The sequence below is a fragment of the Eleginops maclovinus genome, chromosome 1, assembly GCF_036324505.1.
Source record: "Eleginops maclovinus isolate JMC-PN-2008 ecotype Puerto Natales chromosome 1, JC_Emac_rtc_rv5, whole genome shotgun sequence".
In the NCBI taxonomy this organism is placed as follows: domain Eukaryota; kingdom Metazoa; phylum Chordata; class Actinopteri; order Perciformes; family Eleginopidae; genus Eleginops; species Eleginops maclovinus.
In genome coordinates this window covers 2,029,930-2,051,112 of record NC_086349.1, presented here as the reverse complement: position 1 = coordinate 2,051,112, position 21,183 = coordinate 2,029,930, and the positions used below count along the sequence as shown (strand labels likewise).

General features: G+C 39.4%; 1 protein-coding gene across 1 annotated transcript; it reads right to left on the bottom strand.

Moving 5' to 3' along the window:
• Positions 1-1,657: 1,657 nt before the first annotated feature.
• Positions 1,658-12,985, bottom strand: gata5 (GATA binding protein 5). Its single transcript, XM_063899958.1, has 7 exons — positions 12,716-12,985; positions 11,488-12,142; positions 8,363-8,532; positions 6,960-7,088; positions 6,027-6,111; positions 5,131-5,258; positions 1,658-2,812 (listed from the first exon to the last, which is right to left on the bottom strand). Exons 2-7 carry the CDS (start codon positions 12,008-12,010, stop codon positions 2,693-2,695), a joined length of 1,155 nt encoding a protein of 384 aa, XP_063756028.1. The 5' UTR covers positions 12,011-12,142; positions 12,716-12,985; the 3' UTR covers positions 1,658-2,692.
• Positions 12,986-21,183: the final 8,198 nt, after the last annotated feature.

The window sequence follows — 21,183 nt, the reverse complement described above, 5'->3', positions numbered from 1 at the left end:
TTTCCTTTTCATGGGAGTTAAGTTGTTTCAAATATTTGTGAAGTCATGATGAAGTAGACCCAGGGAACAGATTATATCCACAAAGAATTCTCAACTTCAGTACATAATGACTCTTATCCATGCCAGAGAAAATTACTGTGTGCATCCTCACATGGCACTGCTACAGGACTCTCCCAGCCACAGATAAGACGGCAACATCTTGGCCAACAGTCATAAAACTGGGCAGTGGTGGTGGTGCCGCGTCGCCGGGATGTCGCCATGGCGGCAGTAAAGCTGCAGCGGAGTTGCTGACGGATCAGTATTTTCATCCATGCTGCGTTCAATTCAGACCCGGCTGCAATAAAGCCGAGCTGGAACTCAACCTTTGGTCGACTCTACCGGCTTAAGCAACCAGGAGGAAAACACCCTCCTTGTACACACACACACACACACACACACACACACACACACACACACACACACACACACACACACACACACACACACACACACACACACACACACACACACACACACACACACACACACACTACACCACACACACACACACACACACACACACACACACACACACACACACACACACACACTACACTACACACACACACACCACACACACACACACACACACACACACACACACACACACACACACACACACACACACACACACACACACACACACACACACAAACACACACACATACACATACAGTATATCTGACGGTGTATTGGAGCAAGGGAAAATGGATATGCATCTTTGCAGAAATGCCCAATACAAAGGATGAAATAGTTAGACTAATGGTTGAATAAGAAATCTAACAGTAATAGGTCACTGGTTTTATTAGTTAGTTAACTCGCTTAATGTGTGAAGAGGTGAAATTGTTAGTTGAAGGTAAGGGATAAAGAGTTGAAAAAAATGAGTCATTATCTAATAATGTATAATTAGTTTAAATTAAATTAAAATAATCTATGTTGATGTTCAATTTGTAAAATGTATAAACAGATTTTAAAAATGTGTATTATTTTAAGTTAGATAAAGTGATAATGAGTTGGACATTTTAGCTAAAAAATGTAGCAAAAAAAGTACAGGCTAAAAAGGATGAAGCCATTGATAGTTAGCTTAGCAATAGATAAAGAGTTAGTTGAGGTCACTACGAAATATTGAAAAAACAGTTAAATAGTTTAACTGTACACTGAGAAAACACTGAAATGTTGACTTTAATGAAATGTATTATGTCAACAGATTACACAGATTGTATTAGGTTAGTTGAAAGTAATTAAATAAAAAATAGATTAGGTTCAACTTAATATTATTGCTTTCAACTAACCGAATACAGTTATGTGGAATCTGTTGACATCATACATTTCATTAAAGTCAACATTTCAGTCTTTCAGTGTAGTGGATATATTGTAAGTGAACAGTTAGTCAACCTAAACATTGTATGAAATATTGTTACAATATCGATCTAATCAAAGGTATTCCATTTCTTGGTTTCAAGTTTATAATTCATTCATAGGAACATTTGGGTTGTGCTGATGTGTTTGTCAGTCTGAGAACCACCTATCTATTTATGACATAAAAATCTAAATCTGAATGAAGCAGTACACGTATACTTTGACATTCACCCAAAAGGCAAACAGATCTTCAAATGAATAAAATATTAATCAGTTTATTAACCTGAACAGATTCAAAGAGCATTGAAAAAGGAGAGGGAACCAGAGGATTCTTTACAACATTATATAATAATAAAATTCCCTTACATATTAACAAAATACAGACGATAAAATTTGATTATTATGTTAAGAATCATTTCACTCTCTTTTTGTTGTGCCTTTCATTGTCATTGCACTTTCATTCGTGTCAAATATTAAAGCAGTAAAATGACAAACTTCTGATATGCAGTCACTTTGTCAGAATGAAAATGACCGTTCTGATTTCCAAATGAATCACACGATGCAGTTTGTATTTTAAAATCCCTCCCAGGCCGTTCTGCGACAGTGAGTGGGGATATAACTGGCTGCTTTTAGTGTCAGCCACGACTTTTAACTGCCCTTATCTCAACATAAATAATGTGCCTATAAAAGTTAATCATCTACCGCTTGTAATGAGACATGTTCAACAGCCATAAAAAGCTATTTTCTGTGAAGACAATAACATCATTAGGTTCTTGAATTCACCCCAGAAAGCCGTGAGGAGAATATCTTCCAGCAACGGCAACAAAAACGTAATGAAAATCAGTTATCAGCTTTAAAAAGCCATGTCTCTTTACAGTCCACATGATTGTCTTTGCATATATACATATATATATATATATATATATATATGTACTGTATTTGTATCTCCAACAGTGGAGATTTCCTCTTGGAATAGGTAGTTCTTGTTGTCCTGCTTTGTTGGATGTGATTTCAGGGTCAGTGTTGGGTTGGTGTATCGTGGATTGTACAGCCTTCTGTGGTAAGAAGCAACCCTGTGTCCTTGTGAAGCTAAAGCATGGTCCATGTAATGGTCACTTACAGAGCCAGCGTTGCAGTTTATAGTATGGTATCATTTCAGATGGAGGTTTTCAGCGCAAGAGTTCCTGAACACATGCAGCCATCAGGTTCTGATTTATCCTCGACGTGATGTTCATTCAACAGTTCCTTCTCAGCTCCAGAGGAACAGCTCAGGATGGTGTCAGTACGGCGGTCCTCATGCTTGGGACAGAGCGCACCAGGAGTTCTGAGGGGCCATGGAGACCGGGGTAAAGGGATAGTCCTCGTATTTAATGTCCACATGTCCTGATCCTGTGCTGTCTAACTGAGAAGCCACCTGTAGGGAGAAAAGAACATTTATTAAGAGATTAAGAGAAGGACCATTTTAATTCATTATCATTATTTTTCTTATGATGCATTATATTCATCTCTAAACAGCATTATCCTGCACAATAATCAGTAACTCATCGTAACTTTTTTGTATTATTCATGTTATTCTTGATGTTTATGAACATAACAGTACATTCCAAATGTATAGGTTTCGTAATTGCATAAAGCTTTGGAAATACTGTATGTTATTATGGCCTTGCCAATAAAACTATTTAAATTGAATTGATTAATAGACGAATAGATATAAAAAGTTTTTTTGCATTTTATGATTTGGATTTTGTTTTTAATCTTATTTGCCGTCATCAACTTTAAAGCAGCCTAAATAACGAAAGTATTGTGATTATAAATATCCATATCTATAACCATAATGTAGAAGCTAATCAGTAGATTTCATTTATTGTATTCAAAATAGCGCTATTTATTTAATTTAAAATGCAATTAGGCATGTTAAAGATATGCATGTTACTTCCAGTTTTAAGACAAATTGTAAAGGGTTTTTACCTCACATGCTTTTTAATTAATTATGCTAATTAAAAACAAAGCAAAAATAACCATTGACACTGTTAAAGTTTTTATCTTGTATTATTCCATTTGAACAAGTGTCCGTAAATCACTACCGATCGCTGAATGACCTAAAAGTGGGCTCCACTATGCCACACAGGACTCTGGAAAGTGAGTTCCAAAATAGACCTGCAATTATTTGCTTTTCACCATAGTGTTCTTAAGAGCGAATGTAGCTCTTTGAGATTGTGACTTATACATTTAAAAAAGTTAATTTAAACGGGCACGGAGGGGACTACCCTTAAATGTCTAATGAAGGGGACGACTAAGTCTGAGAAAACACTGAATTATGTCTTCTGTTTCACTTAGAGCTCACTCACATGACAGAAATAACCCTGATGATGTCATCAGGGTTATCTTGAGATAAGGCCTGTTCACATCAGCATTTCAACATCAACATTTAACAGCTAAATCAATTAATTCCACTGGATTAGAGCCAGGATCAGTGGGTCCACTTAGAAAGGTGAAGTAAAGGTATCAGGGTTAAACTTTGGTCGACTTTATGTCAACAACCAATAGAAAGCTGTCTTGATGGTGCTGACCTTTGACTGACAGTCTAGGCTCTGTGAGGGGGGGGGGGGGGGGGGGGGGTCTCAGATTGTTTCAAGCTAAAACTGATGCATTGAGAACATAATCTGACCAAATTGCAGGAATTTCACCAGAAATCTCCTCAATAAGTATTTTGATATCAAGACACATAAACAATCAGTGAAAAGATGCCAGTGTTGTAGTCAAGTCACTATGCCTCGAGTCCAAGTCCAGGTTCAAGTCTCCAGTGTTCAAGTCCAAGTCAAGTCCAAGTCATAAAAAAAATGTCCAAGTCAAGTCTGAGTCGAGTCCACTACTCATCCAAATCAAGTCCGAGTCGAGTCCCTTTTGATCAAGTCCGGAGGGGGGGGGGACACATGATAGCAGAACGAACAGGTACAAGAGGCGTAGAGCGAGGAGATCATTGTCCACTAGTTAATCGGTCGCGGATGGCGTCGTGCTCTCGGACGGATAAAAATACACTAGGGCGGCCGTTAATATACCTGGGCGGCCCGCCCAAGTAAAGTGTATGTGTGGGAAACCCTGTGTTGGTAAACTTCAAAAAAACATAACTGTGGTCCCGCAGCTCATAGGCGTGTCCTAACGGCGGGCACTATGAACTTTCATATGCATTGAAAGGGCGAATAAGAGAGTTTGATACACACATCATTCACAAAGATGTATGCGTCAAGCTCTATTATTGGCCCCCTAACTCCGGCTGTTAGTCACGTAGGATCTCGCGGGAGAATGTATCGGAAAGAAGAGAGTCTACCGATTCAAGCGACATTTCTACGCCGTATTATGGCATAAATATTAATAGAAACATATCGGAAACGTTGCGAAAACGCGCCGGCGTGTTCGTCGACCTCAGGGTTTTAATGACATAGTCGAGTCCTTTCGAGTCATTGCGAATCCGAATGCACGAGTCCAAGTCCAAGTTCAAGTCATTAGTGCTCAATTCCAAGTCAAGTCACGAGTCTCCAAATTTAGCTCACGAGTCCGAGTCCCGTACTCGAGTACTACAACACTGAAAGATGCTGAATCTTGTCTGGGTTTCACGGCATGTTCTTACAGCACTCTGCAGCAACTGAGCTAGCATGTGTGCTAATGACCAGCGTTAGCGGTTTTTCACCTCTAGCAATTACAAAAATATTTTTTTATGGAGAGGAGGTTTACCTGCGAGGCCGATGTGACGGTCTGTCCGGCGTAGGGTGAGGGGGCCATGTTGGGTTCGCTCTTGATGGTGGAGGCATGTTCTGAGACGGACAGGGAGTTTGGGGAGCTGGTGTCAGAGTTAGTGGAGCCTAAAGAAAACAACAGAAATGTGAAATGAGTGGTCAGATTGAAAAAAAAAACAACAACTATGAAACAATCTTCAGTATGATTTGCTGACCTTCACTCATTAGCACTTTGAATCGCCTTCAGGGCATTTTCACAAGCCAACATTTAGTCAAATATCTGACCATTTGGACTTCTGCAAGTACATTTATAGCCCTGCTTTTCCTTACACAAAAATGTAGTATTTTTTGTTTGGTCCACTTTACTAACTGTAGACTAGATAGAAAAAACAAACCTCCCCCCCTGATTTGGACAAGCAAATGTACCATAGCTTGTAAAATGTCTTTAGCCCTCCTGTCATGTTCAGGTCAAATTGGCCAATTTACTACTTTCATCAGTCATACATTTTGTGTTTAACATGTGATGCCTCAAGGCCTTATGATACCCTCTAAAGCAAGCATTTGAACATATAAAACCACCAATGATTGAATTTGGAGTGGTTTAGTGTACTTTGTCTCACCTATGTTGTTCCCGGTCAGACATAATTTACAGCTTCAAAAGGTGTTCAATAGAAAAATAAATTTGTGTTAATGTAAGAGCAGCAAAAACCGATCGGTCCAATTTGACCAGAAACACCAAAGTAAGGGTGAGGCGAACACAACAGGAGGGTTAAAACTAACATTTGATGTTATCCTAACAAGTCAAAGTACATAAAACTGTGTATTTAGATTCATTCGTCCATCTTCCCATCCTACTACCCTCAATTCTCCCCTTCTTCTATCTGTCGGCCTCACCTGTGGACGTTTTATTCTTGGGCATCTTGGGTTTGCGCTTCCTAGTCTGAATGCTCTCTTTCTTCATGGCCAGAGGTCTGGGCACCTGTAGGGGGTAGATCAACACACATTAGCTCACAGTCCCTGATACAGCTGAGGCCACAGTGTCATGACAACCCACCCAGCCCCCCCCGCCCATGCTGATAACAATGACCACAATGCCCTTGGAGAGGTTTTACACTGCGCAAATAAAGAGCTGCTCAGAGGTGTGAGCTGTTTGACACACCGGAAAACATTGTTCTATGTTAGGAACTAGCATGAGCATTGGCTATTCTTCCTCAGGTCTGCAAACACACAGTCAAACATATAAAACAACAATACAGCTCATCATAACATGCAATCAACAATTGAGTATGAAGAAAAAACAAAACTATCACCCTATTATAACCATCATTAAGCCAAACTTAACTTTTGAAACGTACTTTGGATTTCCCTGATTGATATGGACCGGCAATGAACTCCAGCAGAGCATGGCTCAGTATGTGTCTGTTTTCTGTTTCATATTTGATTAAGTTTTGGGTCACATGAAACTTCCTTCTGTTGCATGTCATGTTTGATAGTTATGTTGAGGAAACTGCGATATAAACCAATGTGATCATATTTGTGGTAAGTGCAATACTCCTTGCAAAATGTAACAAAGCATAACCGGACCTCTGTCTGACAGTTAGCCAGTTCAGTTTCTGCAGGATTTCCCTCACAGTGGTTCTGTAGGTGCACTGCAAAGCACTTGTGCTGCCTTATCTTGTGCTCCCTTGTTGAGCTCTTTCACTGCACCATATTAAAAAGCAATTATCAAGCTGCGACAGAACGAATGCATCGAAACCCTGTCTGAGAAAAGCCTGGGCCTGCATGGGAGGCCAATTAAAGAGTCGTGGACCGTGTGGAGGTACCCACCCCGTGCAGCTTCATGTAGAGGCCGCAGGCATTACACACAGGCTCTCCATCAGCGTTGCGTCTCCACAGGGTGGTGGTACTGGTGTGGCAGTTGGTGCAGCAAAGGCCGGCCCGGCGAGATGTGGTCTGCTGCAGGGGTGGAGGAAAAAAAATACATTTAAATAATTCATACATAAATTATTGTGCAATATAAACACTTACAGTCAATTTGACATTAAAGCATACGCTTTTATGATGTCTCAATACTTGAATATGTTATTTATGTAGCTTAGTTATTTTAAATTGCTGCTACTTATTTTTTAGCCATGGTTGTGTAATTATTTGTTTTTATTTTTTATTTCATCACTAATGTCTGCTTTTAGTTTTTATTATTGCATGACTTTTTTTCCTGCAATCCATTTTTGCTGTCACACTGTACATTTCCCCGCTGTAGGACTAATACATTCTGATTCTGATAACTTCTGTTGGCTGAAACCCAATTTTTTTTTAGAGTCGTCAAAAATAGACTCACAACCCTAACCCTAAACTCTATGTATCCCTGATCTAAGGTGTGAGAAATTTCAGTTTTCCGCTCATTTTTTACCATGAATTGCAGGATGTCAGAATGCGTTTGCAGCAACAATGATGCATGTTCCATCTACATGCAAACATTCTAATAATTCATTTGTTGGACAGCTTGAATATTGTTTATGTCTCACTACATGGTGAGAATATCAGCTTGGTTTTGCACAACAAGAGTCACGTTGCTTTTGAGAGCCTCGTCTAAAAACGGCTCTCAAGGGCAAGGTCGCTGCAGGACAAATAAAAGAGGGAAAACAGCCGAGATGTTGGGCAACCCACAGCTGCTGCAGAGAGGACACTTCCTGAGAAGTATACTGCGGGGGGCCTTGACACCCACCCACCAAACACACAGCTTTCCCATTTCATAAACCACATTCACCTGCTTTGATATAAGCGGTGGCAGATAAGTCTCAAGAGAAAATACACAGAGAGGATTTTGCATCATCAATTTACCTAATAATGGCAGTTACGGAAGAGTTCAGATATTTTACTTATTTTAAAATATACCACAGTAAACACATACTATAAAGGTCGTGCAATTTAAACTGTACTTAAAAAATAACAATATTAAGGCATATTAGAAGTAAATGAGTATTAATAAGTGAACATATTATTAATGCACATTGGCAGCCTCCAAAGTCTATTATATTCTATTTTTGTATCTAATTATAAAGTAATCAAATGTAATGTAATCTTAACAACACATCGTATTTTATTGTATTTGTTTAAATAAAAATCACAATCCAAAGTAACTTGTAACGTTATCAAAACAATAGGATGATTATTATTAATGATTGTTGAAGTAGTTATTGCGAATGCATGTGCGTGTGTGTGTGTCTCACCAGTCGTTTCTGCGGTTTGATGAGCGGCCTGTTGATCCCGTTCATCTTGTGGTACAGTCCGCATGCGTTACACAGGTAGTGTCCGGTCCCGTCTCTGCGCCACAGCGGGGTGGACACCGAGCCGCAGTTCACACACTCCCGGCCCTCCGTGCACATGTCGTCTATCAGGTCTGCATCGGGGAAAAGACACACTGTTTGTTAGAATAAAGCCGCGGAGAACAGAAAAAAGGCACATCGCTACAGAACTGCTTTTTAACCGTCTATCCAGCAGCGCAATCGGAATCACCAGCCTACTTATGTACCTTATATCTGCTGTTAAAGTAGGCTTTGCATGTATTGATTATAGCTTCTCCTTACATTCTATTCATGTTTTTTTATTCAGCATAAATAAAATAAGACAGAGAAACATGCTTTATACTAATGGGTGATTCTCTTATGTTTAGGTGAAAGAATATATGTAACGTTACGTTGAGGAGACAAAAATGAATATTCTTGACTAAACAACATTCCTGTTTACGAGAACTAACGTAAGAACTAACGGGGGCGCGGAGGAGGTTGGGGGGCTGGGGGTGGTTCTGGTTACGCGCCAGTGCATGATGAATAGGTAGAGGAGGAATTCCCCTCCCCCCATCCCCCTCTGTGATGAAGAGACATCAAACCCCCAGAATGGATGAATAGAGAGACAGACTTAAGATGGAGGTGGGGGGGGCTATGTGTTATCAGCTAGTGGACTCCCGCCCCCCCCCCCCCCCCCCCCCCACTCCATCACAGCTCCGACACACGACGGACTCCTGGCATTAATTGCCCACATTCCTAATCGCTCAATTCAGAGAGCGAAGAAGAGAGGAGGCTCTGTGATAGGTCCTTATTACACACATCCAAATGCATGCTGAAATAACCACGAGGATGTCTCAGCGGATTATAGATAGATAGATAAGATTATAGAATGCCGTAAACATGAATTACACTCATGTTGGCTCACATGTGCTCAATTATTTAAAGTACTTCATTTATTTCAGCATTTCCTGCTACTTCACACAACAACTCGTAGGCTAATACACTGCCCGGCAAAAACAAACGTCACAAGCCTGTGGGGGCAGTGCTATGATCTGGGGTTGCTGCAGTTTGTCTGGTCTAGGTTCAGCAACTTGCCCAAACGTGGTCAGCTGACTACCTGAATATACTGAACGACCAGGTTATTCCATCAATGGATCTTTTCTTCCCTGATGGCACGGGCATGTTCCAAGATCACAATGCCAGGATCCATCGGGCTCAGATTGTGAAAGAGTGGTTCAGGGAGCATGACACATCATTTTCACACATGGATTGGCCCCCACAGAGTCCAGACCTGAACCCGATTGAGAATCTTTGGGATGTGCTGGCGAAGACTTTGCGCAGTGGTCTGAATCTCCCGTCATCAATACAAGATCTTGACGGAAAATGAATGCAAGACAGAAATAAATGTTGTGACATTGCAGAAGCTTGTGGAAATGATACCACAGCGAATGCGTGCCGTAATCAAAGCTAAAGGCGGTCCAACCAATATTAGGGTGTGACCTTTTTTTTGGCCAGGCAGTGTATTTCACTTTTTACTGCTGTTCATGTGTCTGATTAACAATAAATAATGTATCACAAATTATTATTGGTTCAAATAAACTTTACAGATTCCTTGTTGAAATTCACAAGCGACTCCTTAGGCTATAGTTTTTTAAAGCTCCACTTTTACACGCATCAAAAGTAATGTGTCGAATGTCGAATGCAAAAATAATGATATTGCAATAATTAAATATAATGAAAAGTCAATATCATTCTGAAATGTGACTTTGCGCAGAAATCACTTTGGTACTTATATTTGGCCGCTAAATGCTTATAACAGAGTATGTATTCACTGTGGTGTTACTGAGCACTTTGTTTAATACAGGCAGAAATGTCATCATTTTATTATAGACAAACTAAGATATTCCTCTTTAATCTAACAAAATTATATTTAATCAGTTAGTCAAGTTTTCCATGACGTCTAAAGGCCTTCACACACTCACCCACACAGACCCACGAGCGCACGCACATGCACGCACATGCACGCACACACACACACACACACACACACACACACACACACACACACACACACACACACACACACACACACACACACACACACACACACAGAGAGTTCTGAGAGGTTAGCATTATGTCTGAGTGCTTCCATCAGAGACTTCAATGCAGCCTAGTAAAGATCCAGGGGAGAACTGCTTTTCAATGTGTGTGGTGTGTGTGTGCGTGTGTGTGTGTGTGTGTGTGTGTGTGTGTGTGTGTGTGTGTGTGTGTGTGTGTGTGTGTGTGTGTGTGTGTGTGTGTGTGTGTGCGTGCGTGTATTGGACTGCTGTCATCACAACAGTGCACTGTTCGCGGATTACTTTAACATTTTAATTGATTGTTTTTGGAGCTTCTCTTTGTGAGGAGTTTGTATTGTGTAAATGTAATGGAGGATTGTTTGGGAGACTTTGATTCAATCTGCAGATCCCGTGACACAGCCGGCTCTGTTACAGACCTCCATATCTGCTGTCATAAATAACAGCCAGCTCATAATCTACGATCCTGATACACGGACCAACTGAACTGTCCAAGAGGGGGCGGGGGGGATGTCGAAATAACAAAAAATAAAATACAGTAATTTTAAGCAACTTCTATAAAATCATAAGCAGAAAAATGGCCATTTTGTATTTGTACATTTGCTACACTTTTAAATGAAACAGCTTTAATTCATGGTGAAATATGATCGAGGATATTGTTATCTTTCTGTGATTTACACTAATAAAAGGGAAATGCCTACAGATGGGGCCATACACACATTTCATTTTCTGGTATTTGATTCTGCATTTTCTAAAAACAGTTTTGAATCAAATGTATGTCAAATGTAAATGTACACATTTATATGTTAAGAGTTAAAAATACAACCAGCGAGTATACAGCTGTTAGGAACAATATTAAAACGATATTTTCAGTGATTTAAAAAAGACCCTACTTTTGGCTATCATTTTAAATATTGATTATAAAGTTTGACTTCAAAAAGTACTGTTCTCTTTATGTTCGATAAAGAAATTATTTTGAGGGCCTTTTCTTACCCAGACTGGTCCTCCTTCCGGACAGTCCTCCATGCCGGCCTTGCAGACTGATCATCCCGCTCTCGAAGTGTCCTGGTGTCCAGGAGGAGGTCGCCATCTCTGGGCTCATGTACGCGTACGGGCTGGAGTAGGATCCTCCGACCGAGCGCACCAGCGTGCCCCCGTACTGGTCCGCCCGGGAGCCGTTTCCGAGCACCAGCGGGCTCTGGTAGCTGGCCTCCCGGCCCGTGCTGCTGCTGACCGGCGGGCTGTGCGAGTACGAGAAGCCGTGGGGGGCAGGGTGAGGGCTGCTGGGCGTAAAGGACGAGCAGTCCGCGGCGCTCTGGGGCCAGCCGTGGTGCCCGCCGAGGCCGTGGGACTGGTGGGCCGAGTCGCAGGTCTGCAGGTAGGGCAGGGTGGGCAGCATGGCTGGGACTCTGCTGGTGGGGACGTAGACCGGGGAGCTGGCGGAGGGGTGCATGTAGTTCCCGGTATCGTGTGCGTAAGGGGACTGGTTGGAGGACAAGGCCAGGCTCTGGTACATTTTCACAGCTTTGTGGCGTAAATCGTTTTAATTTGTCAGGCTGGGACCAGTCCTCTGGAGGAGACCCAGCTGTTTCTCCTGCTGCCGGATTATCTATCTGGGCCTTTTTGAACAAATGATTGAAATCCTGTCCTATGGAGAAAAACAAAAGATGTATTAAACGTGAGATATTCAGAAAATACTTTATAAAGTGTCAAGGGCATCTGAATTTGAGTCATTTTATCCTATAAAAGTTGAGTTCAAGTAAAAGTTATAATTTTGAATCATTCATTCTCTTTATCAGATAGTTGACTTAAATATATTGTGGTAAGTGAGTAGCCTACTAGAGTGTATAAGCAAGTTATAAAATCCAAAAGAGTTCATTTGTAATAAAGTATGTCAAGTAATTGGTGGCTCGTGAGAATAAATCTCTGGAAAAAAAGTCAGCAATGATCCACCATCAGTCATATTTAATCTCTATCACAGTGATGGACATTAAAATGGCATTAACAGCCTGATATCTGTCCATGCAGATAGAGACACTATCAATGCCTCATTCAACCACAACCATAACGGATATCAAACAACAGATATGGAGCTGTGTTCCATATCTGCCATATATATATTTTCTATCAATAGTACATCAAATCACATAAAGGGCTGATAATAGCGCGTGCTGATGAGGAACAGCTTTTGTTTCCAAGGGCTCTCAGTGTATTATCTCACCAGATAAGGACGGTCGTGTGATAAAGCAGTCCGGTCCTCAGTATCACAGCGCAGAAAAAGTATTCCCTCCACACAGAGACACGCACCAGGCAGCGCGAGGACTTTCTCTAAAGATCTCGTTTTACTCGTAAAAGTTGCGCACCAAAAGAAACCAATGTGGAGATTTTGTTCCAGGAGGACTGCAGGGTTTCTCTTCCTGCCGCTGTATCTGGAGATAGTTACTGTCGCTGATAATTGCTGATATGGGTGTGCTCCTATTCGCTCCCCTACTGGAAGATTTGTACCGGAGAAAAACACGTGACGCGCTCCGCTGCTCTGAGGTAGGCCTTAAGGTGGGAAGGAGGGAGGGAGGGTGACAGGGGGGGGGGGGGGGGGTGCTGGGAGGAGAGGGCCCACATCTGAAGGTTAAGGGGTGCTAAAGTAGCGACTTTATTTTCACTTGCCACATTTCGTGATTGTAAGTCTTTGTTTTTGATAGTAGAGACTTTATTAAGTTGGGATATTATTTTGTCACAGGAGCATACGGACAGTAAATCTACAAGCAGAACAACATTGAATAAAATACAACTAAAATATATATACACATTCACCGCAGAAAATATTCAGAGGATTGTCTAAACATACAATACACAGAATAAAATAGAACTGTAGTGAGCTCTCTGCAGCCACAGGTGAGTGGTTGTGTGGAGTTATTGCCTTTCTGTCCTTGTGACAGCGGAGCTGGAGCAGTCTGTTGGAGAGGGAGCTTTATTTTGAAGTAGGACACAACATTGGATATATTCAATCCAGGCATTTTAACATGAATATCATCTGAATGACTCATGTAGAGGAAGGCTTTTATGCCTCTGAAATCAATGATATTCGCATTTGACGGGGGCGTGGTTATTAAACCCTGATAATGATAATGATAATTCATGACATAATTTAAATATTTCGGATAATATTGGTTACTCTTCACAGTTTTTTCTGTCTGTTACTTGAAAATAGAATGTATTCTATATTTCAATCGCAAAATAAACCTGGACATGACCCATGTTAGCCTTAAATCGCTCAAACGAAACACCCAACGCCCTCCTGTTTGGAATATAGAAAAACAGACACTGTAGTAAAATGTGTGAAAGTGAGTTATGAGGAGATAAATGTGACTCCGATAAGAATTACGAGCAATATCTAACCAGTTATGGAACAATAACGTTCTGCTGTCTTAAAGGAAACAATTTAGCAGCATGAGATAGGACGGGATTAAACGCTGACGCTAAAATAAAGAAGGATTTATTATCATGCCACAGCCAAGGTTATTATAGGTCACAGAAAGAAAACTACATTAAATAATAGATACATAAATAAATAACAACTAAATCATTCTGTGCTGACAATACGGCCCTTAAGATTAATAAAGGCCTAAAGGGTATTTTTTTCTGCTGATGTATATAAATTGTTCATATTTAGTGACAACTTTCTGGCCAATAAAAATTGCATAAAGGATCCGATGTTGTGAGAACAAATGAAGGTCTGACTGAGTTACTGTTTGAAAAATCCCTTCAAATAATTAGGATATTAATGGGCGCGTTTTTAATCTAATGAAATGTGAAACTCAAATCTAGGTGCTAGTTATTATTCAACATTAGACAATTGAAAGACGACCGATGAATGATCTGATGAGAAACAACACCACATGTTTTAACCACATATCTGGAGCGGAGAGGAGCGCATTGAAACCACCAGCTTCAATGTGTGAAAGTGACGTCATGAAAACACTCAATGATAAGTGTTTACATTATTTAGGGAAGCCTACGTTCTTGTAATTATTTCTCGGGACGACTGACTTTTTTTGTCTTTTATTTACAGATTATAACATGTCATTTAGCTTTATCCAGAGCGGTTTACAATCACTGCAATACATTTCCACCGACCTGACACTGTCTGCGGAAGAGTCCATTAATTAACACTTCCGTCTGTTTTCTTCTTCTTCTTCTTCACAATGAAGGGTTTGTCAGTTTATACGTACATGCTAAAAGAGAAACGAATGGCATGATTAAAAAGAACTAACATTTTTCATGACGGATCTTTTCCGTTTTCTACTTATATTGGGTTTGATTTGTTTATGCACAGTAACAGGCTGAGCGATACACTCGTCACATCCTAATCTTATTTTAAAAAATTAAAATAAATTATTTTTCTTCTGTCTTTTGAATATAATAATTTAAAAAACAATGCTTGTTGAGGGATTTATGGGCCTACAGAGTAACTCCTGTCTGCTGTTCAGATCTAATTAGCCTCCTTATCTCACTCCATTCTAATCATAGTTGGAACTTCATTACTCCCACATTTATCACAGCTGACTGAGGTGTGTCCAGCTAATTCATTCAAGAAGCTCATTTATTATCAACTGAATTTATTATCTTACATTTAAAATGTATGTATTGGTGACACATTATAGAATAAATTCAACATTTAATTATGTGAAAAAAAAATTCTTGTTTCTTTTATCCCTCTGAAAGATTTTTACCACTAAAACAGTACACTGTGAACAGGCCCATTGTGCAGTAAAACATCCTTAAACCCCTGGATTGTTCGACACTGTGTTCCATAGCCATTACAATGCAGATTAATAAATCATTAAATTATTCAGATAGAAAAGGAACGTGTTTCCGTACCAATGCAGTTCAACGTATCTCAACTAATACATTTAATATATCTATTTTAACATAAAAAACATTACAAAATGTAGGTCTAAAAAATAAAAACTGGAACATTTACAACTGACTTTCCTGTTAATAACATAAATGAACATTTCATGAAGGAAGAAGGAAGAAGCAACATAAGATCTTCTTCCATTACACAAATCAATACTCCATTATCAAACTTCACCATTAAACTGCGATATTAATCTTCATCATATATGGTCCTTAAGGATACCCAATCAAGAATGCAACATGGAAAGGCATCAGAGGAACAGTGGAAATATTGTGAAATAAGATGAACCCCTTCCTTGTCAACAGTTTAAAAAAAAAAACAAGCTCTGGCTGTCTGACAGGAAGTCATCTGACATTTCTTCACTTAAGATGAATTAAAGAAATACATTTAATGTGTCGATTCGTCAAATGTACAGGTGCTGTAAACTGATTTGTCACCTTTGGACCCAGGACGTCACACAGGTGCAGCACCCTCTAACAGAGTGGTTAAAGAATATGAATTATTTTCTCTGTGTTGTTTTGCCTTCAGCCACATGCTATCTGTTCCAGTTCTGGAGGGTTTGATACACAGTACTCTGTATAGTGTTGGAGTCATTAGTGCCGCACTAAGCCTCACTGTAGTGAGAGATGCTGTGGAGTTATCGTAATGACTGAAGTACAACTTCACTCCCTTTTGTTTGGGTGACAGCATCATGCTGCAGACAAAATGTCCCAAGGGCACAATTTTACATATTAAAGGATTAAGTGTAACTTTTAAGTTACATTTTTATAAAAAATTAAAAAATAATAATAAATGATTTGTTTAGAAAGGAATACAAGACTAACAAAAAAAAGGTTTGAATCTTGAATGAAAGTCAAAGTCAAAGTCCACTTTATTGTCAAAGTTTCCACATGTGTTATACATACAGAAAATTGAAATACCGTTTCTGGCAGTCCCACAGTGCAAATATAAAAGAACATATAACATAAAAAGATACGAGCCTATAGATCATAATGCAACAATTCTAGCAAAATTGTACTTTATCCCAAATAGCATCTAACAATGTTGAAAAGATGAATGTTGCCTCATGGGGACAAAAAATACAAAACTGTATACATATTAGAACAGAAATACATATAAAGCATAACAAATGTAGACCATAGACACTAAATTAAAAAAAACAACAGCCTCAAAGCGGCAGTATAATAATAAAGAGAAACATACAGACGTGTTGTCCAATATCTAAGTTTAATATTTTAGGGCAGACTGAGAGAGGCTGTTACAAAAATCTGCTGCATTCTGACCAAAAAAGGGAAAGATGGGGACATGGTTAAAAAAAAAAAAAGCCAACCACGCTTCGCTGAGCAGTTCACAACAAGGTTGACAGAGAACATACACTCGGTCCAGCCGGAGCCAGAGCATTTCCAAACAGTGTTCAGTAAATCTGCTCAGATTTCTCATCTCCAGCAACAGGCGTTGGTTACAGAGCTCAGATGGTGATCATAGTGTGAGAACTTTCCAACCTCCACATTCAACCTTATGACATTGCATCACCATACTCATACTGCATTTTACACATAATATGCAGTGGTCTCATGTAGTGAAGTACATTTACTCAAGTATTGTACTTTTTAACAAAATGAGTTGCTAAATCCTTTACAGATTTAAATGATACGCTAAAACAAAATATAAATAAACTATGATATTTCATTATAGATCTGGATAGCAGCATTATATTATAACACATTAATGTATACACAAATAATACACCAGTATTTTAATATACATGATTCTTAGGGCCATTATGCACAGGAAGTACTTTTACTTTTGGTACTTTAAGGATATTTTGATGCTAATACTTTTGTACTTTAACTTAAGTAAGATTTTAAATACAGGACTTTTACTTGAAATAGAGTATTTTCACATTGTATTATTTTTACTTTTACTCAAGTAAAATATTGGAGTTCTTGGTGTATCACTGCACATATACATGACTTTGATTTAGTTAACAACACAGAGACTATATGACAACATGATGTACCACATGATGTGACAAAGTAAGTTTTTAACGATGAACAGAAGGAACACAAAGGTTACTACCGTAATGAAATCAGTATTGGCTGCCCTCATCTGACCTCACCCTCAACAATGATGCAAGAGATGTCAGGAGATTTTTTCTACATGTTGCCGGTCTCCAGCGTCACATGCCGTAACCCCAATCTTTCAGCCTTGAGAAAAACCCAACGAGATGGTTTAGCACATGGAGTAATTCTCGTCTCTCAGTACGGGAGTCAGATAGCGACCTTATGAATGAGGTGGTTGGTGAGGGCCCGCTCCACCACAGCCTCATTTACACAGTCCATCACAGCGCTCCGCAGGGCTGTGTGTCGGGGCCCCCGTGGCACTGCTACAGCTCCCTCCGGTCAGTCTGTGGTTATGTCAATAAAAACTGGGACCCGCAAATGTGGCGCATTCCTGTGGCGGGCTGCATATCTGCTGTTTATGTCAGTTTTCGGTAATGTTACTGTGGAGTCACTGATAGGCCGATCCTCGGGGAGGCATTGTCTCCGCAGAGAAATGCCTTTTCACTTTGATCCCTCTCTAATGCTACGCCACTGTCCTTTACGGCCGCATTCTACGGCTATGGAATTTCAGCCTCTATCTTCATTTTACATACACATGCCTGCAAGATAAGTTAGGAATTTTCAAAGGTATTTATTGACTGAGAGAACAGGCTAAAGGTGTGTGTGTTTGTGTGTGCTGTTGGTCTTTTTCTCTAATTTCTTCGTGCAAATTGATGCTATGATTACCCCAGATAAGATCCCTCCAGTCTTCAGGCATCACTGAGAAAGTGTTATCAACTTAAGGAAAAGCCACCTTGAGCAGTTAGCAAAGACATGCTGGGATGGCTCTGCTAGAAGAAGAGCAGCAGACACTCTGATAGCAGATCTGGGGAGGGCTCGGTTGAACTCAACAGGAGGCCCAGCTCCGCTGCAGCTCTCCTTCAGCTCCATGGCAGATGACCGTGTTACAAGTGTCTGATCTGGAGTGATGTGTGAGACAACAGAATGACATGTGGATGTGAAGTCTACTGAATGTGTGATTCTTTGTGAGAAATATTGCCACCCGATGACCATGCATGTATATGTCCATGGTCATACACTGTCATAACTTCCTTTGTAATAAAGCCTATAGTTAGAGATGGTTTAAAATCACCCAAGACTTTATGGTATTTTATGTTATTGTTTTATTTGTATTTCACATAATGTTCTTGTAATTTGAATGATCTTTTACACTATCATCTAAGTTTCTTGTTCTGTAAATCCCAAATGTGTTTCGTGATATTGGGCTAAATAAATACAATTTGATTTGATGGATTTGATTTGATAACTCTTTAATCCTATTTTTTTTTAAATATATACATACATTGATACAAATACATTTTGTGCCATGTAAAAAAATGTATCTGTTGGGCATATGCACTATAATTGAACAAACTGTATTGTCACTTCTTTCTTTGTGTTCATTTTCACTTTCATTTATTGTTAAACTTAACGTCTTATTAATATATACATATGGTTTATTTAACAATATATTTCAGTAGTATATCACACAGTAATTCCACCCCCCTTTGCCATTATTTGGACAGTATGGTTGAAATCCCTCCTGGTGATCACTTAACGTAAATTTGCATTTTAATAATTAAATTAAATGAACTTAGAAAAAGATAAACAAACCTTGTCATCTGTTATTAGACTTGAGTTACAGGAGCTGTACACTTTTTCAAGTTTAAAAATAAGCTCAAGATCAATATACAAATGGTTGCTTAAATTCAAAGAAAATGGCAAACTTTAAGAGCAATATACTGTATATTTTAATAAAAATGTATATAAAATAACATTGAGATGCGATAAATGACCCTTTCCAACATATTTATGTCAAATAAATGAGAATTGAATTGTTCTGTGAATGTTTTCTAAATGAATCAGCCCCACTCGCCCCCCGGCAGACTTGGAGCCGGGCAGTTTATGTAGTCTCTGTGGTCACCTCGTCCCAAACATGAGAACTTTCTCCTCTCCTCTCACAGCTCTCCCTAAGCGGACCTCTCACAGTGCACACAGAGATCAGATGGAGGGAGGAGTGGGGGGGGCTTTAGATGCGGGACCCCGCCCTGCTGTTCTGCTCGCTGGGGAATGTGAAGTAGGAGTCAGGCTAATCTCCAGCGCCCATGAGAGACTGGCTCCTGTCTGCCTGGCTGCCACTTCCCTATCTGTGTGTTTCATTTCAGCCTGTCAGCCTGTCTGCTGCTGATGAGGGCCCGGACGCAGGGCCACAGATACACACACTCACACAGGACTGCTTCAACATGATCCTGTAGTCCAGTGGAAACATGTTTTGTTATGATCACATTGTTTTTCATAGATATGCATGGTCTGTTCCTAGCTATTAATCAGAAGTAGAACTTCTGGTGCTGACTTTTAATTAAGCCTAACATTAGATTCAAGACTCATGGTGAGTTTATTCATATGGCCCATGATACTGGAAAATTCCCCTAACACCTAAGAGTCAACTCAAGACCAACTTTTTACATTTGGATTTGAATTGACTTATTGTGTGCATCATTATTGTTTTTGGTTCTTGAAGCATTGTGTTACCTTCTGTGTATGAAAAGTGCTCTATACAGTTTGACTGATTTATTTATTGGTCATGTTATGTTTTGCAGTTCTGCCGGTTATTAAACTTAATAAACAATTCATTATTCTATCTCTTTATTAGGAACCTCGTTTACATTAGCATTGGCTATTACCCCTGGGTCCACACACACACAGTGGCACACACAACATCTCACACCAAAAACCATCTCATGTTATAATCAGCAGGGTAGAGCTGAACATAAGGGAATCAACCATTTTCTAAATGATCACGAGGAAAAAACCCTGTTAACATTCAACACATTAATAACACATTTCTACTATAAAACTTGAATAAATATTTGATTGTTTTACTTGCATATATCCATTTACCATTACTATCTGTGTATAAATAGCCCCTTATTTACAGTAATACATCATCATAAAGCTGGCTGTGTCTCTGAAACTAGAAGCATTGCACAAACATGTTGGGTGTCAATGACCTCACAACAATTTCAATATCAAATACATGCACACACACGGTGTAAACAACATATTTCATATGGTACATTTCACTTTAAATAAACAAATGGTAAGCATTTTACCTAATTTGAAATAGTCTCAATCAATACTGTTGGAACTTGCTCAAAGTGTCTCTAACATATTTCAAGACTTTAAACCAATCAGAACAAAGGGTGTTGTATAGTTCTGTATGGTTGTCTGAGACTGTATGATTCACTGCTGTCTCATTTTCTTTGTATTTCAGTATGTGTGTACTCATGTGCTTCTCTTGAGTTAGTCTGAGATATGTGTATATGTTTTGTACCTGAAAAACAGTTTTTGTTTTTATAAGTCAATCCTTTCTTCATTTTATTGCACACCATTTTTTTCACAGTATTTGATCATAAACCAAGGTATTTCACACATTGTTAAATGTATTTTAATATTTATTTGCATATATTTTGTGCATGCCCTTTTGTCTGAGGGAAGTTTCTTAGGAATCCATCCAATAGTTTCTTTAAGTATTTCAGTGCGGAGGAAATTAAACAACCCAAAGTACCAACACTATCATCCCCAGAGCTTCACCACCATATTGGCTTACACATCATTTTCCATATGCGTGTGTTTTGTGAGTGTGTATTTGTTAAGACAGAACTCTAA

Excerpts from the sequence above, each read along its gene's own strand:
- gata5 (XM_063899958.1), bottom strand. The coding sequence starts at position 12,010 with ATGTACCAGAGCCTGGCCTTGTCCTCCAACCAGTCCCCTTACGCACAC. Across the intron at positions 6,112-6,959 it reads TCTACATGAAGCTGCACGGG|GTGCCCAGACCTCTGGCCAT; the intron begins GTGGGTACCTCC and ends TACCCCCTACAG. Across the intron at positions 5,259-6,026 it reads CAAGAATAAAACGTCCACAG|GCTCCACTAACTCTGACACC; the intron begins GTGAGGCCGACA and ends TGTTTTCTTTAG.